General features: G+C 46.0%; 1 protein-coding gene across 7 annotated transcripts in view; it reads left to right on the forward strand.

Moving 5' to 3' along the window:
• LOC123751154 (microtubule-associated protein futsch) overlaps positions 1 to 27,533 on the forward strand; it is a 94,440-nt gene that overhangs the window by 18,221 nt on the left and 48,686 nt on the right. For 5 of the 7 annotated variants that reach the window (XM_045733263.2, XM_069332896.1, XM_069332904.1 and 2 more), the window contains exons 6-9: positions 1,877 to 1,958; positions 3,844 to 4,195; positions 8,062 to 8,602; positions 11,024 to 12,228. In XM_045733263.2, coding sequence (XP_045589219.2) covers positions 1,877 to 1,958; positions 3,844 to 4,195; positions 8,062 to 8,602; positions 11,024 to 12,228 — 2,180 coding nt within the window. The remainder of the gene's footprint in view (positions 1 to 1,876; positions 1,959 to 3,843; positions 4,196 to 8,061; positions 8,603 to 11,023; positions 12,229 to 27,533) is intronic. The other 2 variants (XM_069332893.1, XM_069332908.1) reach the window with 2 other exon arrangements.

Genomic DNA, 27,533 nt, shown 5'->3' on the forward strand with positions numbered 1-27,533 from the left:
CCCCAACCTTCCACATCAGTTCTGAAGCTGATGTGGACATGTATAGAGATCCACTGTAGGGCTTCCGGGTCGTCAGTAAGCCATGCGGGTCCCACTACTTCTAAGCTAAGGGCCGGCCATCTTTAGACTTCGTCCGGTGGGTGGTCTTTTTACATGGTATTGTTCCTTGTTTAGGTTCCACAATTATGTTTTCTGCTCGATTTGTATTGTGTTGACCATGCTTCTAGGGTGCTTGGAGCTTCATGTGCTGGACAAAATAAGTATATGGAGCACCACTTGGCAAATGGAATTTAATGTTAATAAATGCCATGTTATGGAATGTGGAATAGGAGAACATAGACCTCACACAACCTATATATTATGTGAGAAATCTTTAAAGAATTCTGATAAAGAAAGAGATCTAGGGGTGGTTCTAGATAGAAAACTATCACCTGAGGACCACATAAAGAATATTGTGCGAGGAGCCTATGCCATGCTTTCTAACTTCAGAATTGCTTTTAAATACATGGATGGCAATATACTAAAGAAATTGTTAACGACTTTTGTTAGGCCAAAGCTAGAACATGCAGCCGTTGTGTGGTGCCCATATCTTAAGAAGCACATCAACAAACTGGAAAAGGTGCAAAGACATGCTACTAAGTGGCTACCAGAACTGGAGGGCAAGAGCTACGAGGAGAGGTTAGAGGCATTAAATATGCCAAAACTAGAAGACAGAAGAAAAAGAGGTGATATGATCACTACATACAAAATAGTAACAGGAATTGATAAAATCGATAGGGAAGATTTCCTGAGACCTGGAACTTTAAGAACAAGAGGTCATAAATTTAAACTAGCTAAACACAGATGCCGAAGAAATATAAGAAAATTCACTTTCGCAAACAGAGTGGTAGATGGGTGGAACAAGTTAGGTGAGAAGGTGGTGGAGGCCAAGACCGTCAGTAGTTTCAAAGCGTTATATGACAAAGAGTACTGGGAAAACGGGACACCACGAGCGTAGCTCTCATCCTGTAACTACACTTAGGTAATTACACTTAGGTAATTACAATACAGTAAATGCGGCACATAAAAGTGGTAATGCTGTTTTTTTTATTATGTTACACTCTTTTATTGTGTTTTGTGACTTTTCTGTTTTATGTTTACTGATCAGCTGTAGTTGAAGTGTGGGGGGCAGTTTGGTTGGCCAAGCTTAGTTGATTTGTTTGTAAGGACCAGGTACCTTGAGGTTACCTTGAGGTGCTTTCGGGGCTTAGCGTTCCCCATGGTCTGGTCGTCGACCAAGCCTCCTGGTTGCTGGACTGGTCAACCAGGCTGTTGGACGCAGCTGCTCGCAGCCTGACGTATGAGTCACAGCCTGGTTGATCAGGTAACTTTTGGAGGGGTTTATCAAGTCCGCTATTGAACACTGAGCGGTTGGCCAGTTATGCCTCTTATGTGTAGTGAAAGTGTGTTGAACAGTCTCGGGTCTCTGATGTTGATAGAGTTCTCTCTCAGAGTACCTATTGCACCTCTGCTTTTCTGCCCCTCTTGCACTACGTATGTGACAATTCTTGATTTATATTGTACACCTGGCCATTTCTTGCAATAGGGCACTGCTGTGAATGATTACTGAAAATATGAACAAATACACAAGGAAGACATTTGATGTATCACACTATTGTGATTTCTGAGTGTAGTGGAAATATTCTGTTGCTAGATTTATCAATGATGTTGTATAGGGGGGAAAGATAAAATATAATTAGACGAGTAATAATAATATTATCTATAACCTTCTTTCACTTCATTGATCTCCAGTTTTCTCAAAGCTGATGCTAATGTGGTAAATGGGTAATATAATGTATATTTTTATGTATGCAATAAATAAGTACTATTGTTTCAGTAGCCAAGTAAAGAGAAGAAGCCAAGGCTCAGACCTTACAACTAAAATTAGCCCGTCTTTGGATAATGAAGCTAGCTTTGAGGTAAATATATTTTTAATTTTTTTATATACGTTACTATTAATTTGACATTTGAGAATGTTGTGGGGAAAATATTTTATTATCTGTGGGGAGCCCCTCCGGCTCCCAAGAGCTATCAGACTGGTATGCGATATATTAGTCTGGGGCATCAGTCAATTGGAGTTTAGCCTCCCAAGGACAACGAGCAAGAACCTGGCCTCCTCAGAGAGGCAGAGGGAGCAATGGCCTATGGAAACCCCCTTGTACTTGGGGGCATTCCATGTCTGCCATCGACCAGGGTTAGCACCCAAAAAAGTAAGTATACCAGGGTTAACACCCAGAATCTTGAGGTTATCTTGAGTTATCTCGAGATGATTTCGGGGCTTTAGTGTTCCCGCGGCCCGGTCCTCGACCAGGCCTCCACCTCCAGGAAACAACCTGTGACAGCTGACTAACACCCAGATACCTATTTTACTGCTATGTAACAGGGGCATAGGGTGAAAGAAACTCTGCCCATTGTTTCTCGCCGGTGCCCGGGATCGAACCCGGACCACAGGATCACAAGTCCAGTGTGCTGTCCGCTCGGCTGACCGGTTCTAATGGTATGGTATGGTTTGGTATGGTATAACAAATGGTATGTATAACATACCATTTATAAGAATGGTAGGTATAACAAAAGAATGGTAGGTATAATAAAACAGATGATTAAAAAAAAAATCAGGTTGGTTGGGGCACAAGGTGCTACGCAGCTTGCCTACCTACACGGCGGCTGTGTGCCTGTTTCTTCTGGAAACGTTGCACCTTTGCGGGTTTTTTTTTTTTTTCGTTTTCCTTGCCAGGTTGTTTGCTTGTTTGGTTATTGGTCCACCTAAGGTTGTTGGTGGCCCTCCTCTAGTCCCCACTGTGTTTATACACGTTACAGGGGTTCAGTTTTCAGTTCATCCTGAGGGCTTGACAGCTGAGTGGACAGCGCGCAGGATTCGTATTCTTGGGTTTGGGTTTGGGTTTGATCCTCGGTGGAGGCGGAAACAAATGGGCAGTTTCTTTCACCCTGATGCTCCTGTTCACCTAGTAGTAAATAGGTACCTGAGAGTTAGACAGCTGCTACGGGTTGCTTTCCGGGGAGGGGGGGGTGTAACAAAAAAGGAGGCCTGGTCGAGGACTGGGCCGCAAGGACGCTAAGCCCCGAAATCATCTCAAGATAACCTCAACATCCCCCTTTTCTGTAGAGAGCCCCTTCGGCTCCCTGTTCCCTGTCAATCAAAGGAGTTCTAGGCCTACCGGGGACCAGAGCCAGAACCTGGCCCCCTCAAGAGAGGCATGAGGAGCACTGGCCTATAGAAACCCCTGTGTGGTTGGAAGCATTCTATGTCTGCCATTGACCGGGTCAGGCACCCAGAAAGGTAAGCATCCCACAACAAACCCCTATTCTGGTTAAAATTGCTACCTAATACCAAGCTAGTGGATAGAACTCCCCAAAAAGATACGAGAAGACAGTGTGCGCGGGGACACTAAAGCCCCGAAATCATCTCAAGATAACCTCAAGATCTCGACCGGGTAAGGCACCCGGTCGATGGCAGACATGGAATGCTTCCAACCACATAGGGGTTTCTATAGGCCATTGCTCCTCATGCCTCTCTCTGAGGAGGCCAGGTTCTGGCTCGTGGTCTCCGGTTGTCATAGAACTCCAATCGAATTGACTGATGCCATAGTCTCTTAATACATCCATATCAGCCTGGTAAGCTCCGGGGAGCCTCCGGGACTCACCCAGAAAATGTTGTTTCATTACATTCAATGCTGTTTTTTTATAATACAGTAGTGATCTTCTATAGTCAGTTTTAAACAGTTATAGAAATGGAGGTACAATACTTTTATTCATTATATTCTTTATTTTGTATGACTTTTTCAGAAAATATTGAAAAATTTATTTGAGAACACAGCACTTCATGAAAAGATTGCAGAAAACATTAACCGTGGTCTAAGCAGTCAGAATAAAGCTTCAGGTACTGAAGGTGAAGATGACGAGTCGTGTACTACCACAGGCATTGAAGCTAATGGTAGTAGCTGCAGTAAGAACAAGGAGGCTAGCAGCATTATTGCCAAGGGAGTTTCTGGTGCCAGTAGTAGAAGTAAATACTCTGGAGATGGGTTGTCAGCGAGCGCAGGTGGGGCCCTCAAAGAACTGGACCACCTTGTTACTGGGATTATCTCTGAAACTACAGCAGACCCAGCCTTTGAATCACTTCTTGATGAAGTGTTTGGTAAGTTATTTACATTGTTTGGCATGCTATCACATGATGTATATTTAGTGCTCCCTTGAAAATCTGGATCTAATATTCAAAATCCAGTTAGGATTTGCATCAATCTGGATTTCTGAAGAAATGCCACTCAAGATGAATAAAAACCACACAGTTTTGTTTTAAATTGGTTCAGTGGCTTTTCCAAAACTCCTCCAACTATTTATCCTAGTGTTGTATTTGTCAATGATCATTAACTCTTTAACCCCATGGGCTGTGCCACTGTTTGTATTCAGATGCTCATAAAATAAAAAAAAATAAAAAATTATGTTTTCTTCCTAATATTGTTAAAATGCATTCTCTGATCACGGGAAAATAATAAACAAAATTGTATGATTTGAAACAAATTACTTTGGCTGTGGTGAATCCTGAAAGTCTTGCGATGACAAAGATTCATGTGCGCTCATCGAGCAATTGCGCCAGGATGGTCATCCAGAGTCGGCTGTCAGGCATGCATTTTTACACATTTATTTCTGTTTCTGAATAGTTTTTTCTCTGGTGTTTTATAGTTATATTATTTTCTTCAGAAATTTATATTCAAGTGCTGAGAACTATGTTTCTCAAACTTCCTCAAATGCATTCAGTTTTATTTTTTACACAATCTACATGGTAAATGTGCCAATTTATTCTAATGGATCACCCACATAACGAGAAAAACAACACCAAAAAAATAAAATGAAAAGAGCTTTTAAAATTTAAAATATCACCAATTGTTCATTTAGTGTTATGGTCCCAGAATAGCATACAATCTTCATTAATTATCTTTTAAAATTTAGTTTGGCAGTATAGTTTATTATAAAAAAAAAATCTGTGACATTTTAAATATGCTCTAAATTTAGACACAAAAGTTTATAACTCCAAAAGTTTGGCATTTATGAAAAACTAGAGATAATCATTGTAGAACAGACAACTTTGCACATATGTGAAAATGGTTACAATTGATCAGAAACTGGATTTTTTAAAGCTGTTTAAACTGAAAATCTAGTTATAGAAAAAAATTAAATTTAAGTTTTCAGCATTATATGTGATTGTTCTATTTAATGGATTTCCTTGTATGTTTTAATGAACTTTGCTTGGCATTTGTACTCGAATATGTGAAAGTTGTAGGTCAATATGTGTTGAAATAAAGTCAAGAAAAAATACCCCCCCTCCCCCCAAAAAAAATTATAGGGATAAGGATAAAGGGTTAGGGGATATATTAAGTATACTTTATATAAGTGATAAAGCCCCCATCTCATCCCCATCCAGCAAAACAACCTAAAGAGACAAAGAAAATATAATTTGAAATCTAAAAAAATTGGGTAAAAAAAAAATGAAGTTACAAGTTCTGCCACCTGTGGCTGATTTATATGTTGACCAATTTCGTTCCAACTTCACATACTTAATGATGGGTATACATTCTCCAAGATGTAGAAGCCACAATAAAATCAAGTAAGAAACAAAGAAGAAAAAAATAATAATCCCCCCCCCCCAAAATGGAGGATATAAGAAGTACTGGAATTTGACAATGTATTTATATTATAATAAAAAATTCAACAAAATAACATACCTACTCATATATACTGTATCTATGCTTGATATATATAAATATATACATTTTCATGCATGAATATGAACCACTAAGCAATTCTGGTGGGTGTGGTAATGAAATCCAACATCAGCATAGTACCTCATTACCAGCATGATTAGTAGTAGCAGACGATGCAAAATGTGTCAGGATATACTACACATGTTGCTAATTCTATGCACAATGTTGCTATTATTATCAGCATTCTGATAACAATATTGTGTAATTTGATAAATCTATTTAATAAAATGTGTGGAACATCACTATACTTAAAATGGTGGTGTTTATGTAAGTGGCATGATTATTATATTTTTAGAACAAGAAAACTGCTTTATGTGGGGACCCCCTTGATGCTTCCTGAAGCTACCATCTCCGAGTAGGTGCCAGCTACTAGGTACCATCAGTTGTGGAGTTCTCTAGCCTATCAGAGACCCAGAGCCAAAACCTGGTGGGCTGTGGCATTTATATATTAAGTTATTCATTTGTGCCACTACCAAGGGAAACACCCAAAAAGTCAGTGAGACAAATCTAACCACAGCTGGCTGCTTCTGATACCTGCAGACTCGAAAATGGCCATTGAACTCCTCAAACTATGTAAATAAATTACAGAAAAAGTTATAACCCAGCACCTGCTTGTTTGCCTCACCCTCTCCATTGTTTCAGGGGAGAAGGGAAGCAGTGCACGGCTCACAGACCACTGTTAGTTCTCCTCTGAGAACTACAGGCTTTGAGGAGGTACCATAGTATAACTGATCCTGTAGGGGTTTTCCAGGGCTTGCAGGGGTGAATGAGCCCTGCAGGAAGCCCAGTCACTGGGAATATTATGCCTGAAACCCCTGAGTAGAAGAGGAATCCCTGCCTACCCAAAGCCAATGGAAAAGGCAAGGGGCCATCAAGGGCAGGGGGGGGGGTTAACCACACAATCACCCTCAGCTAAGCCTAATGAGATGAAAGAGAAGAACACTAAGCATACAAGGGCACAATGAACAAAGACCTGAAATAACATCTGGAGAATGAAGAAAGCCCCGAGCCCCCAGGACCAAACTGCGGAGAACAAGCACCCAGGGAGAAACTTCGATGTACGTATGTAGTAATAGAATACTGTACTTGGAAATGCAAACCACAGCGCACTCCACCAGCCAGGAACACTCCTAATCCAAGGGAAGACAGACATTCAAATACCACCGGCTTATCTGAAGGGCGAGGAGACCTAAAAGGAGCGAGTCCCGAACACCCCAGGGAAGATAACCCTAACTGTACAAGGGAAGTACTTAAAGAGTGCATAGGGAAGAAAACCCTGAGCTCGTCCAGCTCCAGGCACTCGACTACTGGCTCCCACTATGCAAACATATATACAAAACAGCCTCAAAGCAAGGTTGCCAGGAACTGAACAGCCAAAAGTAGTGAATGTAAACAGCTGGTAACACAATTGGGTTCCTCATAGCTGAAACTGGCTACAGATAGCCAAAAGTAGCAAACATAAACACCTGAGAATGCAATTGAACTAATAGCCAAAGTGAGCAATGGAACTCATTATGGCAACCCTGCTTCAAAAGCAAGAGCAAAGCAAAGTTATCCCCCTCCCTAGTGGGGAAGGGGGTAGCACTAACGAGCAGGAGTGCTAGTTAGATGAAGTGTTGCTGGTGTTGCTAGGCACCCATAAAGGTAGGCATAACAAAACAGACCTCACATGGTAAGAAAATTGCAACCAAAAACCTAACAGAGAGGCAGAACTCTCTGGCCTCGCTTTCCAAGCAGTATTTGCTTTCGAGGTGTCCTCTGCTGTGTCGTGTGTGGTGGCCAGGTGTCCTCAGGAGTACTGGGGCTGTATGCGCTTAGGGGCATCCTTCCCTAAGCTCCCTGTGAGTACTACCCTAGCATGTTAGGGTTCTCTTCCCTGGTGCGTTCGGGAATCAATTCTGTAGGTGTTTATGCTGCTCTGCACTTACCCAACCCTTGGGGGCCAGCTGGCCATTGCTAAGCCTCTCTGAGGGGTGCCAGGTTCTAACTCGTGGTTCCCGGTAGGCAGAAGAACTCCAATCGATTGATGCCATGGTCTAATACATACGTTTCAGCCCAGTAAGGTCCGGGGAGACTCCAGGGCTTACCCAGAAAATTGCGTTTCATTATATTCAATGCTGATTTTTTATTTTTGAAGATTCAATGAAAAGAAAGATAGGGTGTGCCTTGTTTGCTTGCTCTTATCCAGATAAACCATGTATAGGGTAGTCTAATGTACAGTATTTGCATTTTTTGTGCTCAGGTTCTCCAATGGTAACCCCAATAAAAAGTGACACATCGCAGTCTAATCATGGCAGTGTGCAAGATACTCCCTTAGCTCCTTCAAGGCTACTATCAACACCAGTGCCACCAGCATCAGCAACAGTGCCTCAGCCAATTTCAACACTTTTTTCTCCTAACACTCATTCTCAGCCCTCATCTTCAACCTCTATGACTGTCAGCCCATCTTCCCCTCATCGGTTACCTACCTCACCACATCTTCATTCATCAACATCCGATGAAACACCACATCATTCTGTGTCGGACTTGGCTCCACACTGTCCTCAGGCAGTCCTGTCTCCAGAAGCTTCTCCGTCATGCTCTCCTTCACAGGTGGTTGCAGGAATTTCTAAAACTTTCTCAAAAACTGCATATAAGAAAAAGCAGAAGAAATTGAAATGCGGAGACACATTAGTTGCAAAGCGTCGGGCAACAAGGAGTGCCACCAGAAATTCTCGGCTGATTCCTACCCAAGGCAGAACAAAAAGCACCATGACACCCAGTGAAAACAATTCCTCACTCAGGTAATTAAATTACATGTATGTATTTTGTGTTAATATAAATGTTAAAATATATATATATCTATACTTGTTAAAATACACATACTGTTCATTACATGTATGTGTATGTGATTACGAAAGTGTTTTTGAAGGATGAGTGTTATGCTCTTGGTGTCCCCATCTTCTATATAATCTATGTCATGACTCTTAGAAACTGTTGATGGTTTTTTCATCCACCACCTCTTCGCACCTCTCACTTTACTTTTTTAACATGATTCATATTAACTGACTCCCCGAAGCTTATTAACTGATTCAGTGCCATAGTATTAGGTGCCATTGGTCGCAAAATTTTATTGGCCTACCGGCGACCACGAGCCAGAACCTGGCACCCTCAAAGAAGGGAAGAGTGTGGGGGCACTATGAAAACCTTACATATAAAGTTATTCATGTCTGCCACCTCCAGTGAACCACCTACCCTGCTGTTACCGTGCATAGATTCCGGGGGTCCAGGTCCCTGCGGCCCGATCTCTGACCAGACCTCCTGATTGATGGTTTGGTCAACCAGGTTGTTGGATGCGGCTGTTTGCAGCCTGATGTATGAGTCACAGCCTGGTTGATCAGGTATCCTTTGGAAGTATTTATCAAGTTCTCTCTTGAACACTGCGAGGGGGTCGGCCAGTTATGCCCCTTATATATAGTGGAATCTTGTTGAACAACTACTCGGGCCTCTGATGTTGATACAGTTCTCTCAGAGTACCTATTGCACCCCTGCGTTTCAACAGGGGTATTCTGCACATCCTGCATGTCTTTTGGTCTCATGTGATGTTATTTCTTTGGGCAGATTGGGACCAGCCTCTATAATATTTTCCTGTGTAAATTATTATGTATCTCTCCTGCCTCCACTCTAGAGAATACAGATTTAGACATTTTAATTGATCCCAGTTATTTAGATGGTACTGTATATTAATTAAGTGGATTCTAGCAGTAAAGGATCTCTGCATGTTCTGCAGGTCAGCAATTTCTCCAGCTTTGAAAGGGGCAGTTATTGTGTAACAGTATTCCACTTTAGAGAGCACTAACATCATGAAAAATATCATCATTGGTAAGGCATCTTTTGTTTGAAATGGTTCTTGTAATCCAACTAGTCATTTTTCTCGCAGTTGTGACGGCTACGTTATTGTGTTCTTTAAAGGTAAGGTCTTCTGCTATGATTACACCCAAATCCTTTACATTGCTTTTGTTTTAGTATATGATTTGACTGGATTTGGGTGATGTCACTCCTCCAGCAGATTTGTGATGTGAGATGTGTTTCCTGGACTTTTCTTCACCCTCATGCAGCCTTGGCATTGCTACTGATCTCTCACACTAAGTCTCCCTCCTAGTGAAGTTCTCAGTTAGCTTGTTCCTTAGAGAGTGAGGCAAGAGGGGCCCTGCTAAGTCTTACTACAGCAATTGTTCCACACAACCTATTCTCACATGTCCCCCTTCTCCAAATCTTTTCAGTTGCTCCTCTTGCTGCTGGAAAGTACTCTTGCTTCCTCTAGTAAGCTCATCTTGCCATATGAGCTCGAATCTGTAAATAAATCCTGGACCGCCAATGCACATGTCTGCATGCGACCAAGCCTGTAGTGTCACTGATCTAGCATGCCTATCTAGATCAGTGACACTATGCCCGTATCAGAGCTAACTGTTGACCTGCCCACTGGCTGCAACTCTGCCCCATCATCCACTCCATGCCTCTTTTTTATATACCCTCTAGACCGGTGTCACCACACTAGGTCGGAAACTGCTCTCGGTCAGCGACTCTAGGTGCCATATTGTCCAGCCTTATGCTACCTCTTCCCTCCTGCCAACCCCTTAAAACCAAATTTACATTATCCTCACAAACTTTTCCCCTCATATCTCAAAATATCGTTTGGGCTATCTAACATCTCATTAAGGTGGGTACAAATGATTCTTGATGTGGGAAAGTCTTGAACTAGATGGCGATCATAACAGGAGCTACCTCGCCAAGCTAGTTTCAGGAAGCCACAAAGGCCCATCTAAAAAGAGGTGATTCATTACATTCACTGCTGATTTTTTCTCTCAAAACTAAGAATAGCAAAAAAACTTTGGATTATCTGTATTGTATGTGAAGAACAGGGTGCAGTTCCAATTGATCCACATATTTGGGAGAGCATTTTACTTACTAATAAGTAAGCACGAATATTGTACAGTGTAGCTGTGCTTTGCAAATACTGTATTATGTATTTCTTGATAAAATATTCATAACACACTATAGAGTTGCTATGGTTTTAGTCTGGTCTGTAATATTTGGCAAATTCCTTCCATTGTCTTTAATATACAATGCTATACTTAAATTTTGTCATGAATTTTGAAAATGTATTAATTAACCTTATGTTTAGTAACATGCAGGAAATATATAAAATTTACCCTTCGTTCCAGTTCTCAAGAATCTGTTACCAGTACTTTGAAAGCTCAAAAAACTAGTCCTTCTGTGCCACAAAACAATAAATCTAAAAGTAAAAAGAGAAAACCTTCAAAGTGGAAAAATAAAATCTTGAAGGAGGATGAAAATAACCTTGGGGAACAACTGCTTCAGGAATTTGCCGAGTTTCAGTCTTCTCGACCAGATAAAGTCAGTGAAGGTGAAGACGAGGCAGAATTGGGTAAGTCAGATTCTGCTTCACTTGAAAAGAGATTAAATGAAAGTGAAATTAGTGCAGAATTTCAATCTTCCTTTGTGGAAAATGAATTAAGTGTTTGTAGTAATGTAGCTACTGACCCTAGTGATAAGCTTGTCTCTGAGGTTCCTGGAGAAGCTCCTGTCTGTGTAGCTCAAGAACCCTGTGAGCATTCTCCATACCATATTAGTCACAAGGACTCTCCGGTTGGTGAAAATGCTCAGCCTGGAGCTGCAGCAGCAGCAGCAGTGGCAAGTGTATCTAGTTTGGTTAAATCAACTAGTCCAGACAAAAGAAATAATCTTTCATCTAACATACAGACTTTGGAAAACTCAGAAAATATTTCAGATTCAGTCCAAGGAACCTTACCATTAACAGAGCCTCTTCAAATTCTTCCATATACTGAAACTCTTCCAATTCTTGAACCCTCTGAAAATTATGATAATGATATGGGTCTCCTAGCCATGGTACCTACAACCACCCTTCCTATTCGAAGTAATACAATACCAGGCATTGCTACATCATCTTCACTGTGTTGTGCTACCTCTGCTCTGGATCAGGAGCAGTATACATTAACTGAACTTACTCCCGTTAATCCACATGAAATAACTTCCTTGGAAGGTTCATACTGTGTAGATGAAGGAACAGGATTACTCTATCCTGCACCCATGCAAGGTGAGGCTTCAGGCAAAACTTATTCTATAGTTGCTCCATCATCGTCATCATTAATTTCTGCTCCTTCAAACACATTAGTAACACAAAATGCTTCTGCTGGAGTTCTACCAAGGTTTGACAGTGGTATGTGTAGTTATGGAGAAGTTGGCCAAGAGAGAGAGTCGACGCCTTTTTCACAACCTGTAAAAGGAAATACTGGAGATGTGACAACCATTCTGCTTCCCCCAGTCGCAAAGGAGCAGATCAGCCAAGGGTGCATCATTACATTTTGTAGTGGAGCTGAAAATCAAGGTATGTTTCTGAAACTTCTATTTTTTCAAGTACAGTTAGCCACGTGCTATTCGAACCCCTCGGGACTGAGACTTAATGGATAACATGTTGTGTACGGATAAGTGGTTAGTCATCCTGAAATGCTAGGGGAAAATTTGAAAATTTTGTTGCAGGAATTCAATAGTGTTTTGTTTGAACTCGCCAATATATGTTCAGATCTGCGTATTGGTGGTGGATGATGATAGTGTTGTGTTGACTGAAGTGGAGATTAATGGTGATAAGGTAACCTCAGCAGACTGCCTTTTACCATGTACTCTAATGTACCATAATGCCATGGCAGGCTTTAAAGCTTCTGAGCCATTCATTAGTGTATGAACACTGCTCAAGTGGTGTTGTGTACAGTCACTGGGCTTACTAATTTCATCTTTATTACACATTTTTACTCAGACTACCTGCCCCACCCATTATTCAAACTTTTTAATCCGAACAAACCCCAATTGGATAACAGGCATTCGTAAAGCATGTGGCTGACTGTATGTATTATTGGTTATTTTGGGATATTACGTTTGTCATAAATGATCTTACAAGACATGGGTAATAGATAAGTTGGTCTTGGTTGCTCAAAGAATTGTCACCCTGGTTAAGTAAATGGGCATCCTTCATCACATGGCTGCCTATACCATTCCCAAGCAGTTGTCAGCACTTTTACCTCTAGCATTACTGTATGTGCTCGCTTATCCGAATTCCGCTGAATCAAATATTTGGGTTATCCGGCCAAAGTCACATCTGGATAATTTTCTATCAGACAGAAATCTAGATAATTGGATATTATCACGGATAGCACAAACTCGCACAGAGCCTAAGGTAAGTCTGGATAATTTTCTGGTGAAGCTTCGACAAAAATCTGGATAACCGGAGGTTAGGTTACATATATTTTCAAGCACTACACATTAAAGGATCTACAGTATCAAACAAGAAGACAAAACTACAACAAGGTAATCTGATGTTTCTCTTTTAACACTTAGACCACAGTTATGGAAAAATGGCCATACCTGCCTATGCACAAAAAAAAAAAAAATCCCCAAAATTATTTTCATTATAGAATTATTAATTTGTAAGAAGAATATAAGTAAAACATGAAACTAATTGAATATTTATTGTTTCAATGGGTGGAGGTGCTTGGCACTTGTCAATGCCTGGTACCTGATTTTACTAATACTTCCTAATTTATTCTCTGATGTTTTACCGATTGTTTTATCACTTTTTTTCTTAATTTACATCCACAGAGCTTTTATATCCATACAGTACAACCTCGATTCAACGTACTATATGAAACCAATCCCAGTGCGTTGGAGCGTTGGATTCGTTGCAAGAGGTGACCTTCAGGAGGTGTTTGCATCATTTTTTTTTTCTTGTACACAATAAAAATGCATTATCATATTACATACTGTACCTATATATTACTACTCTACTAAAAAATACTGTATTACATTTGTTATTTACCTTATTGTTGGAGTTATGTCCATCTTGAAGTTTCGTGGAGTTGTGAATGCTGTACAGTAAATACATACTGTAGTGTATTATGCCGTTAGTACTGAGTTGATTAAGTAGTTCTGCTGTATGTTGAGTACTACAATACAGTTAATGAAAACCATTTTACACTTAAAATTTCTGTACTGCAACCTTAATTTGAACACCAACACTATGTACTTAAATTTAACACTTTAACTGTATACTCCACACACGATGTTCTTAGATGTTTGCATCAGCTTTGCTGGTGCTCGCTGCTGCTGCTGTGTTTGCTTCAGCTGCTTCTGAGCTGGTGCTGGCTGCTGTTGTACCAGTGCTGGGTACTGCTGTTGTACCAGTACTGGGTATGGCTGTGCTCGTGCTGGGTATAGCTGTGCTCGTGCTGGTTACAGCTGTGCTTGTGCTGGGTACGGCTGTGCTTGTGCTGGTTGATTTTCTGCTACTAGTTCTTGCAAAATATTGCTTCATTTTTGGCATTAATAAGGCACTATTAGTAAGCCACTGAGATATTTTGTTGTATAACAATACAGTAGTAAAAAATGGTAAATTCCACAATTATTCTTCCACCGGCAGATAAATAAGACAATCACAGACAAAGCTAAGGGCACTGGGTGCCTACTATATGAACGCCGACGGGGTCGATACACACTACAGTTGGCTGGTGTTTAAGACAGATGCAGTAACATAAATTTCTCTCAAATATTGGATTTATGTCAAATTATATATTTTTGGGTTATATATTTAGTTTAGCAATATTATTACAATAGTAAGAGTCATAAAAAATACTTATTTTAGAACTGATTTATTAATTTTATTATTTCGAAGCCATAGGTCACTGAACTGTGGCGACGAAATCAAATGAAACACACATGGTGTTGTGTGGACACGGATTAGACCCGTCCTCTCGTGCTGGAGTTGTGCCGCCAATAACATGAATAATTTCTCAAATAGCAGATATCTATCAGATTACAGTATATTTTTGGTTTTATTTAGTTTAGTTTAATTAGGGTAATAAAGAGGTATTAAAACACCAGTTTTAGAAATGATTTATTAATCTGAAACGTTCAAAGTCATGGGTCACTGAACTATGACAACACAGGCAAAAGTGAGTGAAACCTCACTGTAAAGAGAGGTTTGCTGTACAGTGTTCCCTTATCTGTCAATCCTCACTCATCTTGTTTCATTACAGAAAATGTATACAAGAAGATTTCAACACATTAGCTAGCTATTTACGCTTCAGCCTTTACATTAATTTACAAAGATACGTGTGCCACAAATCAGTGAGCGAAAATCATTGAAACTCAGTTGTTCACTTGTGTGGACCACTCTGGCTTGTATTTGGTTAAAATGTGTCACTTCTTGTGTGGACCGTTCTGGCTGGTGTTTGGTTAATATGTGTCACTTGTGTGTTCCAACTTGTCTTATGAAGGAATTATTAATTGTAATCTGTGATAGAATGAGACAGTTTTCCACCAGTCTGTGAAAACTCTGTCCCAACATTGTAAGCTTGTGGACCACTTGTGGTTCACTTCTATGGTCCACTTGTGTGGTCCACTTGTGTGATATAAGTTGTCATATGAAGGAATTATTAACTGTAACCTGTGATAGAATGGGAAAGTTTTCCATCAGTCTGTGAACTCTTGTCTCGACATCGTAAGCAAATCTGAACATCCCCCGTTTCGGCAAACCATTGTTTGTCCAACCGGGTTGTAAGGTACTGGGATTGAAAGCCGTACCCTAGAGTATCGCTAACAACACCCACTCTTACTTTCTTGTAAACGATGGAAGTGCAGGGATCTATATAGCAATAATCACCAGTTCTAACTACATGGGACAAGAAATACACCTTGGGGGTACAATTTTACAAAAGGGTTTTTATTTAGCAAATACCAGATTTTCTCACACTGATTAGAATGGGGAGGGGTGTACTTGGATCCACCACAGGATTGATACAGACAAAGGGGGGGGGGGGGAGGTTCCTTCCCACCAACACACACCTCAGGAGACCACTGGCACAAAGGGACCACACACAACGGTTTAGGCCTCTACAAACTTGGACTTAAGGTCATTACTCCATTCCACTCCTCTTAGGTCACTACAAAGGAAAGGGCATGGGTTTTAACAATACACTACTCTGACCACAATACACAAATGGATGTACAAAGTAAATGTGGATAACCCCATTTGACACACAGGGTTCTAAAATCTTTATTTCTATAAATTCCTATCTCTAACTTATACAAAAAGGGAAGCACCGCTATAAACATCTATAATACTGCACTTATTGTATTTGTTGGAGACCATCCAAGACACTGGTCTTGTTCTCACTGCCTTTCTCTCTCCCAAGTGAATGAGAAGACCTTGCCCATTTGCTTCCTGCCTGATTCCAATAATGTCTCATCTCTATACATGTCATACACATTTCCCATTAGTTCATTTATATGTCTTATAATGTTCCAGGCTGTTTTTCTACATTTAACACTGTTGTTTCTCTATATTTTCTTGCATTGAATCTATTTTTTAACTATTTTATCAGGTTTATTTACATTGGTTTTTAGGAGATGACCTTTTCCTGCTAAGCTGATGCTCTGTATATCTGCAGGGGTAAAAGTACCAGACTGGTTTTCAACATTTAACACTGCTATTTCTCCCTACACAAGGGTCTCTCTCTTACAGGGTGAGTAAATTTGGCCTGAAAAGTGTGCGAACTGGCCGGAGATTCGTTGAATCGAGGTTGTACTGTATTTGCATCATACTTGCAAAACCCAGACAGTAATATTTAAATCTTCAAATGATAATAATCACATTACTCTGTGAATCAACAATAAATGATGATCACTGTTTAAGGGTTAAATTATAATTTTGATTTACAATGTGTGTGGAAATTCAAATTACGTTGGTTGTTGTACAAAAATTGCAAATATAGTCATCTTTGGACGTCACCTGTAAGAATGCTGCTTATCTGTAAGTGTGACTTATCTGATGAGGGATTCTTTCCATATAGTTTGGTTAAGCGAGCTTAGACAGCACTGAGTACAGTGGTACTGTACCTCCACTTACAAATTTAATCCATTACCAGAGACGGGTTGTAACTCAAAAATTTGTAACTCGAAAAGAATTTTCCCATAAGAAATAATGTAAATTGAATTAATCCGTTCCACACTCCTAAAAATATTAACTTTAAAATACATAATACACCCATATTTTGTACTATAGTATGCTCAAGTTATAGCTTACTTTTATTGATGACTCTTGTTGGCGTAGGGGAGACGGTGAGGAAGGGGAGGGGAAGAGGAGAGGTGTTATTGTTTGGAAGGGGCGCTCCCTTCCATTATAACATCAGGCAATAATGTCTTTTCTTGGATGCACTCTCTCCTGTGTTTTTAGGCATTCCACTAGGATCTGTTGTGGCTCACTGCTTGCTTGTTTTACTAAGAATCTGTCTAAAGACACTTGTTTTTCTCTACATTTTAACACTTGTCTGTAGTGAGACATCACATTGTCATTTAAAAGGTCACTGCAAGGGCCTGCTACACCTTTATCTGGGTGCCTTTTTTCAACCAAACTTTGCAGTTCTTCCCATACTTCACACATTTTCTTAATGTTCTCTGCGTAAAGTTGCAGAGTTCTCTGGCCTACTGGAGGTGTGATTAGGGGGTGCGACTGGCTCTGTTTGCCCGTGCTTGGTCCCACGATTTGTGGGCGTTTCAGGTCGTTTCTTTTGGCCTGCCATAGCATTGGGCCTCCCTTTTCGGGGGAGTTCAGGGCTGGTGGGGCAGGTTTCTTCCCTCCTTCGCTTCGTCGGGTTATCCTACCGTAGGTGTGGTTGAAAGGACCTCATCCCTCAGGTGGGTTTTCGTCTGTTTGCAGTGACAAAACGGAATTGTGTGGATCTGCGGTTCTTTCTGGACTTGCACTTTCTGAACCCCTGGAATCCTTGCTCCTCCTTTCGGATAACCACTCTGCTCCAGATCCAGTTTTCTTGGAACCGGGTTCTTGGATGATGTCTCTGGACTTCAGGGATGCATATTGGCACATCCCTATTCATCCGGGGTTTAGGGACATGGTAGGTTTTGTGGTGGGGTGTCAGGCTTACCATTTTGTTGCATTCCTTTCTGGCTGAATCTGGCACCTCTCATTTTCACGCGTCTTGCCCAGATCGTGGTGGCCTGTCTGCGTCACCTAGGTGTTTGGGTTTTGGCCTACCTTGACGACTGGTTGGTCTGGGCTCCCAACCAGTCTGCTCACCTGGGATTTGGTTATTTCCCAGCTTGCTGGGTTCGGGTTCCTAATGAACTGGAGGAAGTCCCATCTGGTTCCGTCTCAGGTTTGGACTTAGCTGGGCCTTGTCTGGGATTCCCAGACAGCGTCCTTGTCAATGCCGTCTGGGGAGCAATGCCCCCCAGACGGCATTGCTCTGGCTGCAGTCTTGCCGTCGTTTGTTTCTGAGGGGCGTCCTGGGTCACTCGGTGGTGACTCAAGCAGCTGTGTGTAAGTCTGAACTTTGCCGCTGCGATTGTTTATGCGCTTTTTCAGGTTTGGTTGCAGCATCTGTTCTGATTCCTTTGAGGCCATCCCTTCCGCCTCGCTCACGATCGCTAGGTTTGTTTCCCCAGGGGCCTTGTGTCGGCTGCTGCGTCGCTGCCTTCCTCTTCGAGCATTTCGGGGTTCATTGCCTTGGCACCTTCCACAGCTCTGCCTTGATGTATTCAAGAATGCCTCCTCTTTCGGCTGGGGTTTTGTGACCAGTGCTCACTAGGGCGGCCAGGGGCGGTGGGCTCCGTCCTTCTATCGGGCTCACAGTAAGGTACAGGAATTTGTTGCACTGTGGCTTACGCAGTGTCAGATTTGGCTCGCTCAGGGCTCCACGATCCGGCTCCATTCGAACTGGGCCCTGGTGGTTTATTGCCTGAACTGCGGAGGGTCTCTGCGGTCTGTATTCACCTAGTTCACCTAGTTGTTCTTTCGGGGGATGAGCTCTGCTCTTTCGACCCACCTCTCAACTGTCAATCAATCAACAATCTTTGGCTCTTTGGGGCTGGTTGCTTTGAGTGGCTCTTCTGCTGAGTTCTTGGGGTTTAGCTCTCTGTGTGTGGTTCATATCCCGGTTGTGTCCAACGTCCTAGCAGACGGCCTGTCGTGGTTCATTCCCCTGTTCATGGAATGGACGGTTGACGCTAAATTGTTCAGTTGGCTCTGCCGAATGTACGGGCCACCAGAAGCAGACCTCTTCGCGTCGGCGTGGTCGAGACAACTTCCCGTATATGTGTCATCCTTCCCCGACTGCGAGGACTTCGCGGTAGATGCTTTTGGGTAGGAATGGTTGAACAGCCATCTTCTTTTCTGGCGAAGAACGAGATGGCGGGCTTCCGGTGGGGTCTATGGGTTATTGATGCTTGGTTGGTCAGGCCCGGGGTGCATCATATTTTTTATATGGTTGCTGCTTTATGCCGTTATCTGCGCGCCTCTGCATCTGTGTCCGGAGGATGCGCTTTGGGATGACCTGGTTTTTCTTGTTCCTTTTTCCAGGGCTTGGGTCACTTAGGTTATCCACAAGGCTATCAAGTCTAGCCAGTCTGCGATCTACCTTCGCGCCCATGATGTTTGTAAGTTTGCAGCTTTGGCTGCTGTGTTTGGCAATATGTCTTGGATGGATATTCGGGTTACCTTACCTTGAAGTGCTTCGGGGGCTTAGCGTCCCCGCGGCTCGGTCGTCGACCAGGCTTCCTGGTTGCTGGACTGATCAACCAGGCTGTTGGACTCGGCTGCTCGCAACCTGACGTATGAGTCACAGCCAAGTTGAAAAGGTATCCTTTGGAGGTGTTTGTCAAGTTCTCTCATGAACATTGTGAGGGGTCAGCCAGTTATGCCCCTTATGTGTAGTGGAAGCGTGTTGAACAGTTTCGGGCCTCTTATGTTGATAGAGTTCTCTCTCAGAGTATCCGTTGCACCTCTGCTCTTCAACGGGGGTATTCTGCACATCCTGCCATGCCTTCTGGTCTCATGTGATGTTATTTTTGTGTGCAGGTTTAGGACCAGCCCCTCTACTATTTTCCATGTATCGATTATTATGTATTCGTGCGTGGGTTTTGGAGATCGAACAGGGTCCTGGCTGCCCGATATCGTGTTAATGTGCTGGGCCCTCAGCGGTCTTGTGTCTACTTGGGTTGGCTGTAGCAGCCAGTTATCTCATCTTCGTTATGAGTTGTGCAGTGTAGCCTCCTCCCGGGTAAGTCCCTTTTATTTTTTCTCTTTTGGTAGTTGGCTCTAGGGAGCTGACAGGCCTCCCCCACAGAAAACCAGCATTGAATGTAATGAAATGCCATTTTCTGGATAGTGCCCTGGAGGCTTCCTGGTACCCTCCCTCTCCCTGGTCGGCAGTCTGTGTTTCCGTTTTTCAGCCTCTAAACTGACGGTCTGGCTTTTGGCTCGGTGGGCAGGACCCCCTCTTTTCTTCTGAAATGTGGGGGGGGGGGGGGAGAATGTTGACATGAATGAGCGGTGTGTGGTGTGATGATGTGTTGCTTGTTTGCTTATTTTTCTTTGGGGGAGTTTCTGGCCGCTGTTCGGTCTCAGGTTGCAATATTTCTACCAGGAGTGATTTTGTTTTGAAGCGCCTACCTTTCTGGGTGCTCAACCCCGGTCGATGGCAGACAAATACTTTCAAACATGTGAGTTTCATATTCCATGGCTCCCTTCACCTCTCTGAGGGGACCATGTTCTGGCTAGTTGTCTACAGTAGGCATGACAACTCCATATGACTGAAGCTCCGTGCTAATATTAGCTAATATATGTTCAAGAGCCCCAGGAATCCTCTGGGGTTCTACCCAGAAAATGGCATTTCATTACATTCAATGCTGGTTTTTTTTTTTTAGGTCATCAACAAGGTTATAAAGTCTAGCCAGCCAGTGATCTTCCCTCATGCCTATGATGTTAGCAAGTATGCTGCTCTGTCTGCAGTGTATGCGAACATGTCCCAGGATGATATTCGGGTGAGGGAGTTTTGGAAGTTAGACAGGGTCATGGCGGCCCAGTATCTTGTCAATGTTCTTGGGCTTTGATGCCCTTGTGTGGCTTTGGGTCGTCTCTTTCAGCCAGGGGTCTTGTCCTCATCGTGAGTCCTGCAGTACTTCCTCCTCCTCCTCCCTGGTGAGTTTCCATATGTTTTCCTTCTTCACAAGGACCTTCCCCCTCTCTAGAAAACCACCATTGAATGTAATGAGGGGGGGTTTATGGGGAATTTTGATAGATGTAGATGCCTACATCTATCCTAGAACTGGGGGCTGAGATGGTGGATTGGTGATGAGCTACCTTGCACCTCCCAGCAAATGAGTGGAGAAGGTGGAGTGATCAAGATCATGCTAGTTTCGAGAAAATTTGATCGTTTGTTTACATAGCTGGGGGAGTTCTTTAGCCGGGTTTTGGGGCTTCAGTCTCTTGAAGCCAGCAGTGGTTTATTTTGACTTCTCTGTTTGCCTTCCTCAGTGAGGTGATAAACTATATAGGTACCAGTATATAAGTAGGTTGAGGGAGCCAATGGGGATCGCTCAAAAATTGACATTTCATTACATTTGACGGTGTTTTTTTTTTTTTAATTGCATAGAGAAGTAGAATTTTGCATAAGTTATGTAGTTTGTGGTTACTTTTCTGGGGGGAGCCCCTACGGCTCCCTGGAGCTTATCGGGCTAATGTGTGTTATGTTAGACCGGGACATTAGCTATGGAGTTCAGACCTACCAGGGACCAGCGCCAGAACCTGGCCCCTTCAGAGAGGTTTCAGGGAGCAATGGCCCTGGAAAACCCCATATGGTTGGGGGTTTTCCTTATCTGCCATCGACCGGGGTTAGGCACCCAGAAAGGTAGGCGTAACAAAACAAACCCCACATGGTAAAAAACTACAACAAAAACCGAACAGAGAGGTAGAAAACTCCCTACAATCCCAAGGAAAACAATCAAACAATCAATTTACTGCCACGCCGGTCGTCCGCGCAGCCCTCCCCTCCCCGGGAGGGGGAGGGGGGGGGGCCCCGGACCTCACCGCGCCGGCTGCCGTCAGTTCGCAAGCTAGTGTCAACCGGGATAGACGCTTCTCTGGCCTCAAATTCCTTGGCGGTGTTTGCCTCGTGTGGCGTTCTCTGCTGTTGTCGTGGTGTGCGGTGGCCAGGAGTACTTCATCAGTGCCGGGGCTGCATGCGTCTAGGGCTTCCTTCCCTAGGCGCCCTGTGAGTACTGCCCTTGCGTGTCAGGGTTATCTTCTCTGGGGCGTTCGGGAACCGCTCCCGTAGAGGTTTTTGCTGCTCGGCATTTGCCTCGCCCTTGGGGCCAACTGGGGCTTGGGGCCCTTGTTTGGCCTTGGGTAGGGAGTGGTATTGTGCTGGTTAGGGCGTCAAGGTGTTGCGCGGCCTGCCACCTAAGCGGCGACCGGTTCCTGTTGCTCTGGGGACGGTGTACTTTTGCGGGGTTTTTCTTTTGTTTTGTTTTTGGTTGCCTGGTGGAGGTGCTGCCTCGTGGGCCCATAGTTCCCCTGGTATTGTTTTGGTGGCCCTCTGCTAGGCCCTCGTGCTTGTACACGTCCCAGGGGTTTTCAGTATTATCAATTACCCGTGTTTTGTTTGGGTTTCTTAACCGGTTAGCAACACCTTGCCCGGGCTTCCCGTAGTTGCTAACCTACGGGCCCTGGAAACCCCTGTCGGGGCTCGGGGACCCATGGAGGCGTCTCCCGAGTTCCAGCCTGCCTTGTGCGGGTTTGAAGGTTGCAGTGTGCCCTTGTCTCAGGGTGACAGTCACCTGTTTTGCCTCCGTCATGCTGCCTGTTGGGTCAATGACACCTTTGACCCGGAGTCTTGCGAGTCCTGTTCTCTGCTTGTGCTCAGGTTTTACTCTGAGGATGTTCCTATTAGAGTACAGGCAGCATCAGCGTTGCATGTTAGATTTAGGTTATTGCAACGCGCTAGGTCGGTTTCCCGCCTGGATGCCCCGAGGCTGCCCCGTTTTTGCTTTAGGGACCCTGACCTGGGGGCGTTGATTGCTATGGCTTTGACTCCTACGCCCTCTGGTCCTTCCCCTGTGGTTCTTCCTGCACCACCCCCCCTGTGTCCGGCTCCGAAACGTATGCGGCTTTCGGCCTTGGCACACGATTTAGTTGGTGGTGAGACTCGGGCTGCTTCGGGGGCTGCCCCATCCGGGTCGGGGACGGAGGCATTTGAGCCGGTTCCTCCTGCCGAGGCTTCTGGGTCCCACCAGCAGGCCCCCTTGTCTGCCTCTCCCTTGGACTCTACCTTTTCTTCAGGGGTAGAGGGTTTGGAGGACGGCTCTGCCCCGGGTCCCGACGTAAGGGATCCTGGGGCTGGGGAGGAGTCGGCCTGGGGGCCTTGGGCCCCCTGTGACCCCGCTTGGGTGCTTTTGCCTTCCCCACGGGGTTTATTGTTGCAGGGGGAGGGGTTTTCTTATCCTCCCTCCCTGTATGAGTATGATTTGGGTTCGGCTCCTCCCCGTGTTCGGTTCCGGGCGCCTTTGGGTACCTCGGCTCCGTCTTTACAGGGGTTTGCTACTTCCCGTCTCTCCGCGAAGGTGGCTCGGGAAGCTCTTGCTGCATACCTCTTGCGAGACCCGGGTTATGCCTCCCCAATGGATCCGTCCTCGTTTGAGTTCGGTTCTTCTTCCCGTTTTTGGGTACGTTTGGAGGTTCCGGGGTCTTCCTGGCTAGCAGACTGCCCTTTCTTTTCGTTGGGGGCGTGGCATGGGTTCTGTCGGACCCGCACGCTTGATTGGCGCGAGACTGCTACTTTTATGCAGGTTTACCTGGGGGGCGAGTTTGAGCACCTTAATGCGTGCTTATTCGCTCCTGTGCTTTCTCGGGATGTTGGCCTTTTCCAGCTTCACGTGCAGGTTCCTCAGCTTTTGGCTTCATTGGTTGCGGAGGAGTTGCGCTCCCGTGGGCATTTGGCTTCGGTCTTGCGTTTCTTTTCCCTTCTCGAGCTCTCTTCTGCTTGGCTCGAGGAGGATGTGGGAGCGTTGGCTGAAGGGCCTTCATCCGGGGCGCTTTCTTCGGCAGCTAGGGCGTCGGCTGCACTGTTGAAGCTCTTTGCGCCCATCCTGAAGGAAGCGGTGTCTCTGTTTTTTGCTTCTCGCCTCGCGTGCCGTCAGGCTGTGCTCGCCCTCTCTTTGGATTCCGCTTGGGCCCTGGCTCTTAGGTTTTCATCTCCTTTTTGTCCGTTGCTGTTTGCAGAGTCTGCGGTGTCCCAGTTTCTGCATGCGGCTTCGGCTAGTTGTCGTCCTATGGCGGACTTGTTGATTCTCCGGAGCAGTCGTTCTCGGCAGTTTCGGAGGGGTCGTGCCAGGGTTTCGGTTTCCGCTGGTCGAGGTGGGCCTTTGGTGCCGGTTTCTGAGCCGTTGTTCCCTTTGGGGCCAGCGTCGTCTGGGCGGCGCAGTGTTCGCCCTGTTCGACGGTTGGGTTCTCGTGCGGGGCGTCGGCCCTTTCGCAGTTTGCCCCGTTGACGGGGCGATGGGGGGGAGGTTCGCTCTGTTTGCCCACGCTTGGTCCCACGATTTGTGGGTCTTTTCGGTCGTGTCATCCGGCCTGCGGTGGCGTTGGGCGACTCGTCCTCCTTTGGGGGGTTCGGGGCTAACAGGGCAGGTCTCTTCTCCTGCGCTTCGTCAAGTCATCTTGGAGTGGGTGCGCTTGGGCGTGGTCGAACCGACTACGTCCCTCAGGTGGGTTTCCCGCCTGTTTCCAGTGCCGAAACGGGACTGTGCGGATCTGAGGTTCATTCTGGACTTGTCCCGTCTGAACCCCTGGATTCCTTGCCCCTCCTTTCGGATGACTACTCTGTCTCAGGTCCGGCTTCTGTTGGAGCCGGGTGCCTGGATGGTGTCCCTGGACCTAAAGGACGCGTATTGGCACGTTCCTATTCATCCGGGGTTCAGGGACTGGTTAGGCTTCGTGGTAGGGCGTCACGCTTACCGTTTTCGTTGCCTACCTTTTGGCCTGAATCTGGCACCTCGCGTTTTCACGCGTCTGACCCGAGTTGTGGTGACCCGTCTGCGTCTTCTAGGGATTCGGGTTTTGGCCTACCTCGACGACTGGCTGGTGTGGGCTCCCAGTCGGTCAGCTTGTCTGCTCGCCAGGGATTTGGTTCTTTCCCAGCTCGCCAGGTTCGGGTTCCTGGTGAACTGGAGGAAGTCCCATCTGGTTCCGTCCCAGGTTCGGACCTGGCTGGGTCTTGTTTGGGATTCTCGGACCGCTTCCTTGTCTCTACCTCTGGTGGCGTTGCGGCGGCTGCGGGACCGCCGTTTGCTGTTTCTGCGAGGGTCCCGGGTCACTCGGCGGTTGCTCGAGCGGTTGTGCGGGAGTCTGAACTTCGCCATGCTAGTCTACCCGCCGGGTCGGGTTTGGCTTCGGCGTCTGTTTTGGTTCCTTCGGGGACGTCCTTTCCGCCTCTCTCGCGATCGTTGGGTTCGCCCTCCGGGGGTCTTATGTCGGTTGCTGCGTCACCGTCTTCCTCTTCGGATTTTTCGGGGTTCGGTGCCTTGGCGCCTTCCCGAGCCCTCGCTCGATGTGTTCACGGACGCGTCGTCTCTCGGCTGGGGCTTTGTGACCAGTGCTCACCAGGCAGGCCAGGGACGGTGGGGTCCGTCCTTCCATCGGGCTCACAGCACGGTTCGGGAGTTCGCGGCTGTCTGGTTCGCGCTTCGGAGGGTTCGGGTCGCTCGGGGTTCGACCGTTCGCCTCCATTCGGACTGTTCTCCGGTGGTTCATTGCCTGAACCGCGGGGGTTCTCTTCGGTCCTTGGCTCTTTGGGGTTGGTTCCTTCGAGTGGTTCGTCTGCTGGATTCTCGGGGTTTGGCTCTCCGTGCGGTTCACGTCCGGGGAGTGTCCAACGTTCTGGCGGACGGTCTGTCTCGCTTCCTTCCCCTGTCCACGGAATGGACGGTCGACGACGACTCGTTTCGTTGGATCTGCCAGACGTACGGTCTCCCAGATGTGGACCTCTTCGCGTCGGCGTGGTCCCGGCGTCTCCCTCTATATGTGACGCCCTTCCCCGACTGCGAGGCGTTCGCGGTGGATGCTTTTCGGCAGGACTGGTCGAGGTGGGGTTACCTGTACCTTTTTCCTCCGGTCCAGCTGTTGCTTCGGGTTCTGGTTCGGTTAGAGACATTCCCGGGGAGAGTAGTCCTCGTGGCCCCTTGGTGGCCGGCCCAGCCTTGGTTTCCGGTGCTTCTGGCTCGGTGCCCGAACCCGGGACGTTTCCCGCGGCTCCGCCTCTTTCAGCAGGTCGGCCCGATCCGGTACGGGGCTGGTTCGACCTTCTCCTCTGCTCTTCGCGTCTGGTCTTTTTGACGCGGGTGTATCACCATTTCTATGGTGATCAGGTGGCTTCTTTGATGGTGTCCCACCTGAGAGCTTCGTCTAGGCGACAGTATGAAGTTTCCTGGCGTTCCTTTCGCCATTTTCTGGCTCTTCGTAGGTTGTCTTTTCTCTCGGATCGGGTTGTTTTGTCCTTCCTTACTTGGCTTTTTCAGGACCGTCATTTGATGCCTAATACTGTCGCCTCGTATCGTGCGGCACTGGCGGAGCCGCTCCAGCTCGCTTTCGGGGTGGACGTCACATCCGCCCCGTTTCGTACGCTTTCCCGTGCTATGTTTCACCTCCGGCCTGCTCATGCGCCGCCTGAGCCGTCCTGGTCCTTGGACAGGGTGCTCTCCTATCTTTCCTCTCCTCGGTTTGTGGTGGCCCCTTCGGTTCCTGATTGTTTTTCCAAGGCTTTGTTTTTGTTGGCATTGGCCTCTGGGGGCCGGGTAGGGGAGCTTCATGCTCTCCTCCGGCGCAGGGGTTACTGCTCTTTTGGTCCTGGGGGTAGGTTTGTCCGTTTGCAGCCTTCTCCGTCCTTTCTGGCAAAGAACGAGACGGCTGCTTTCCGGAGGGGTCCGTGGGTCATTGATGCTTGGTTGGTTCGGCCGGGGGTGCATCATGTGTTGTGTCCTGTTGCTGCACTTCGCCGTTACCTGCGCGCTTCGGCCGGAGTGGCTGGGGATGCGCTTTGGGTTGATCCGGTTTCCCTCGTTCCCTGTTCCAGGGCTCGGGTCTCCCAGGTTGTCCGCAGGGTTATTAAATCTAGCCAGCCTGCGGTCTATCCTCGCGCCCATGACGTTAGGAAGTTTGCGGCTTTGGCTGTCGTGTTTGGTAATATGTCTTGGGCTCATATTCGGGCGCGTGGATTTTGGAAGTCGAACAGGGTCCTGGCCGCCCGTTATTTGGTGAATGTCCCTGCTCCTCGTCGTTCTTGTGTTGCTTTGGGTCGCAGGTTGCAGCCAGTTGTCTCGACTTCGAGTTGAGGAGTTTGTGGCCACCGCCTCCCGGGTAAGTCCCATTTTTCCTTCTCTTTGGGTATGTAGCTCCAGGGAGCCGTAGGGGCTCCCCCCAGAAAACCAGCGTTGAATGTAATGAAACGCCATTTTCTGGGTGAGCCCCGGAGGCTCCCTGGTTACCCTCCCTCCCATCCGGTCGGCGGGATTTTTCGCGTTGGTTGAAGCCTAGTTTCCGAACTGATGGCAGCCGGCGCGGTGAGGTCCGGGGCCCCCCCCTCCCCCTCCCGGGGAGGGGAGGGCTGCGCGGACGACCGGCGCGGCAGTAAATTGATTGTTTGATTGTTTTCCTTGGGATTGTAGGGAGTTTTCTACCTCTCTGTTCGGTTTTTGTTGTAGTTTTTTACCATGTGGGGTTTGTTTTGTTACGCCTACCTTTCTGGGTGCCTAACCCCGGTCGATGGCAGATAAGGAAAACCCCCAACCATATGG

The sequence above is a fragment of the Procambarus clarkii genome, chromosome 4, assembly GCF_040958095.1.
Source record: "Procambarus clarkii isolate CNS0578487 chromosome 4, FALCON_Pclarkii_2.0, whole genome shotgun sequence".
In the NCBI taxonomy this organism is placed as follows: Eukaryota; Metazoa; Arthropoda; class Malacostraca; order Decapoda; family Cambaridae; genus Procambarus; species Procambarus clarkii.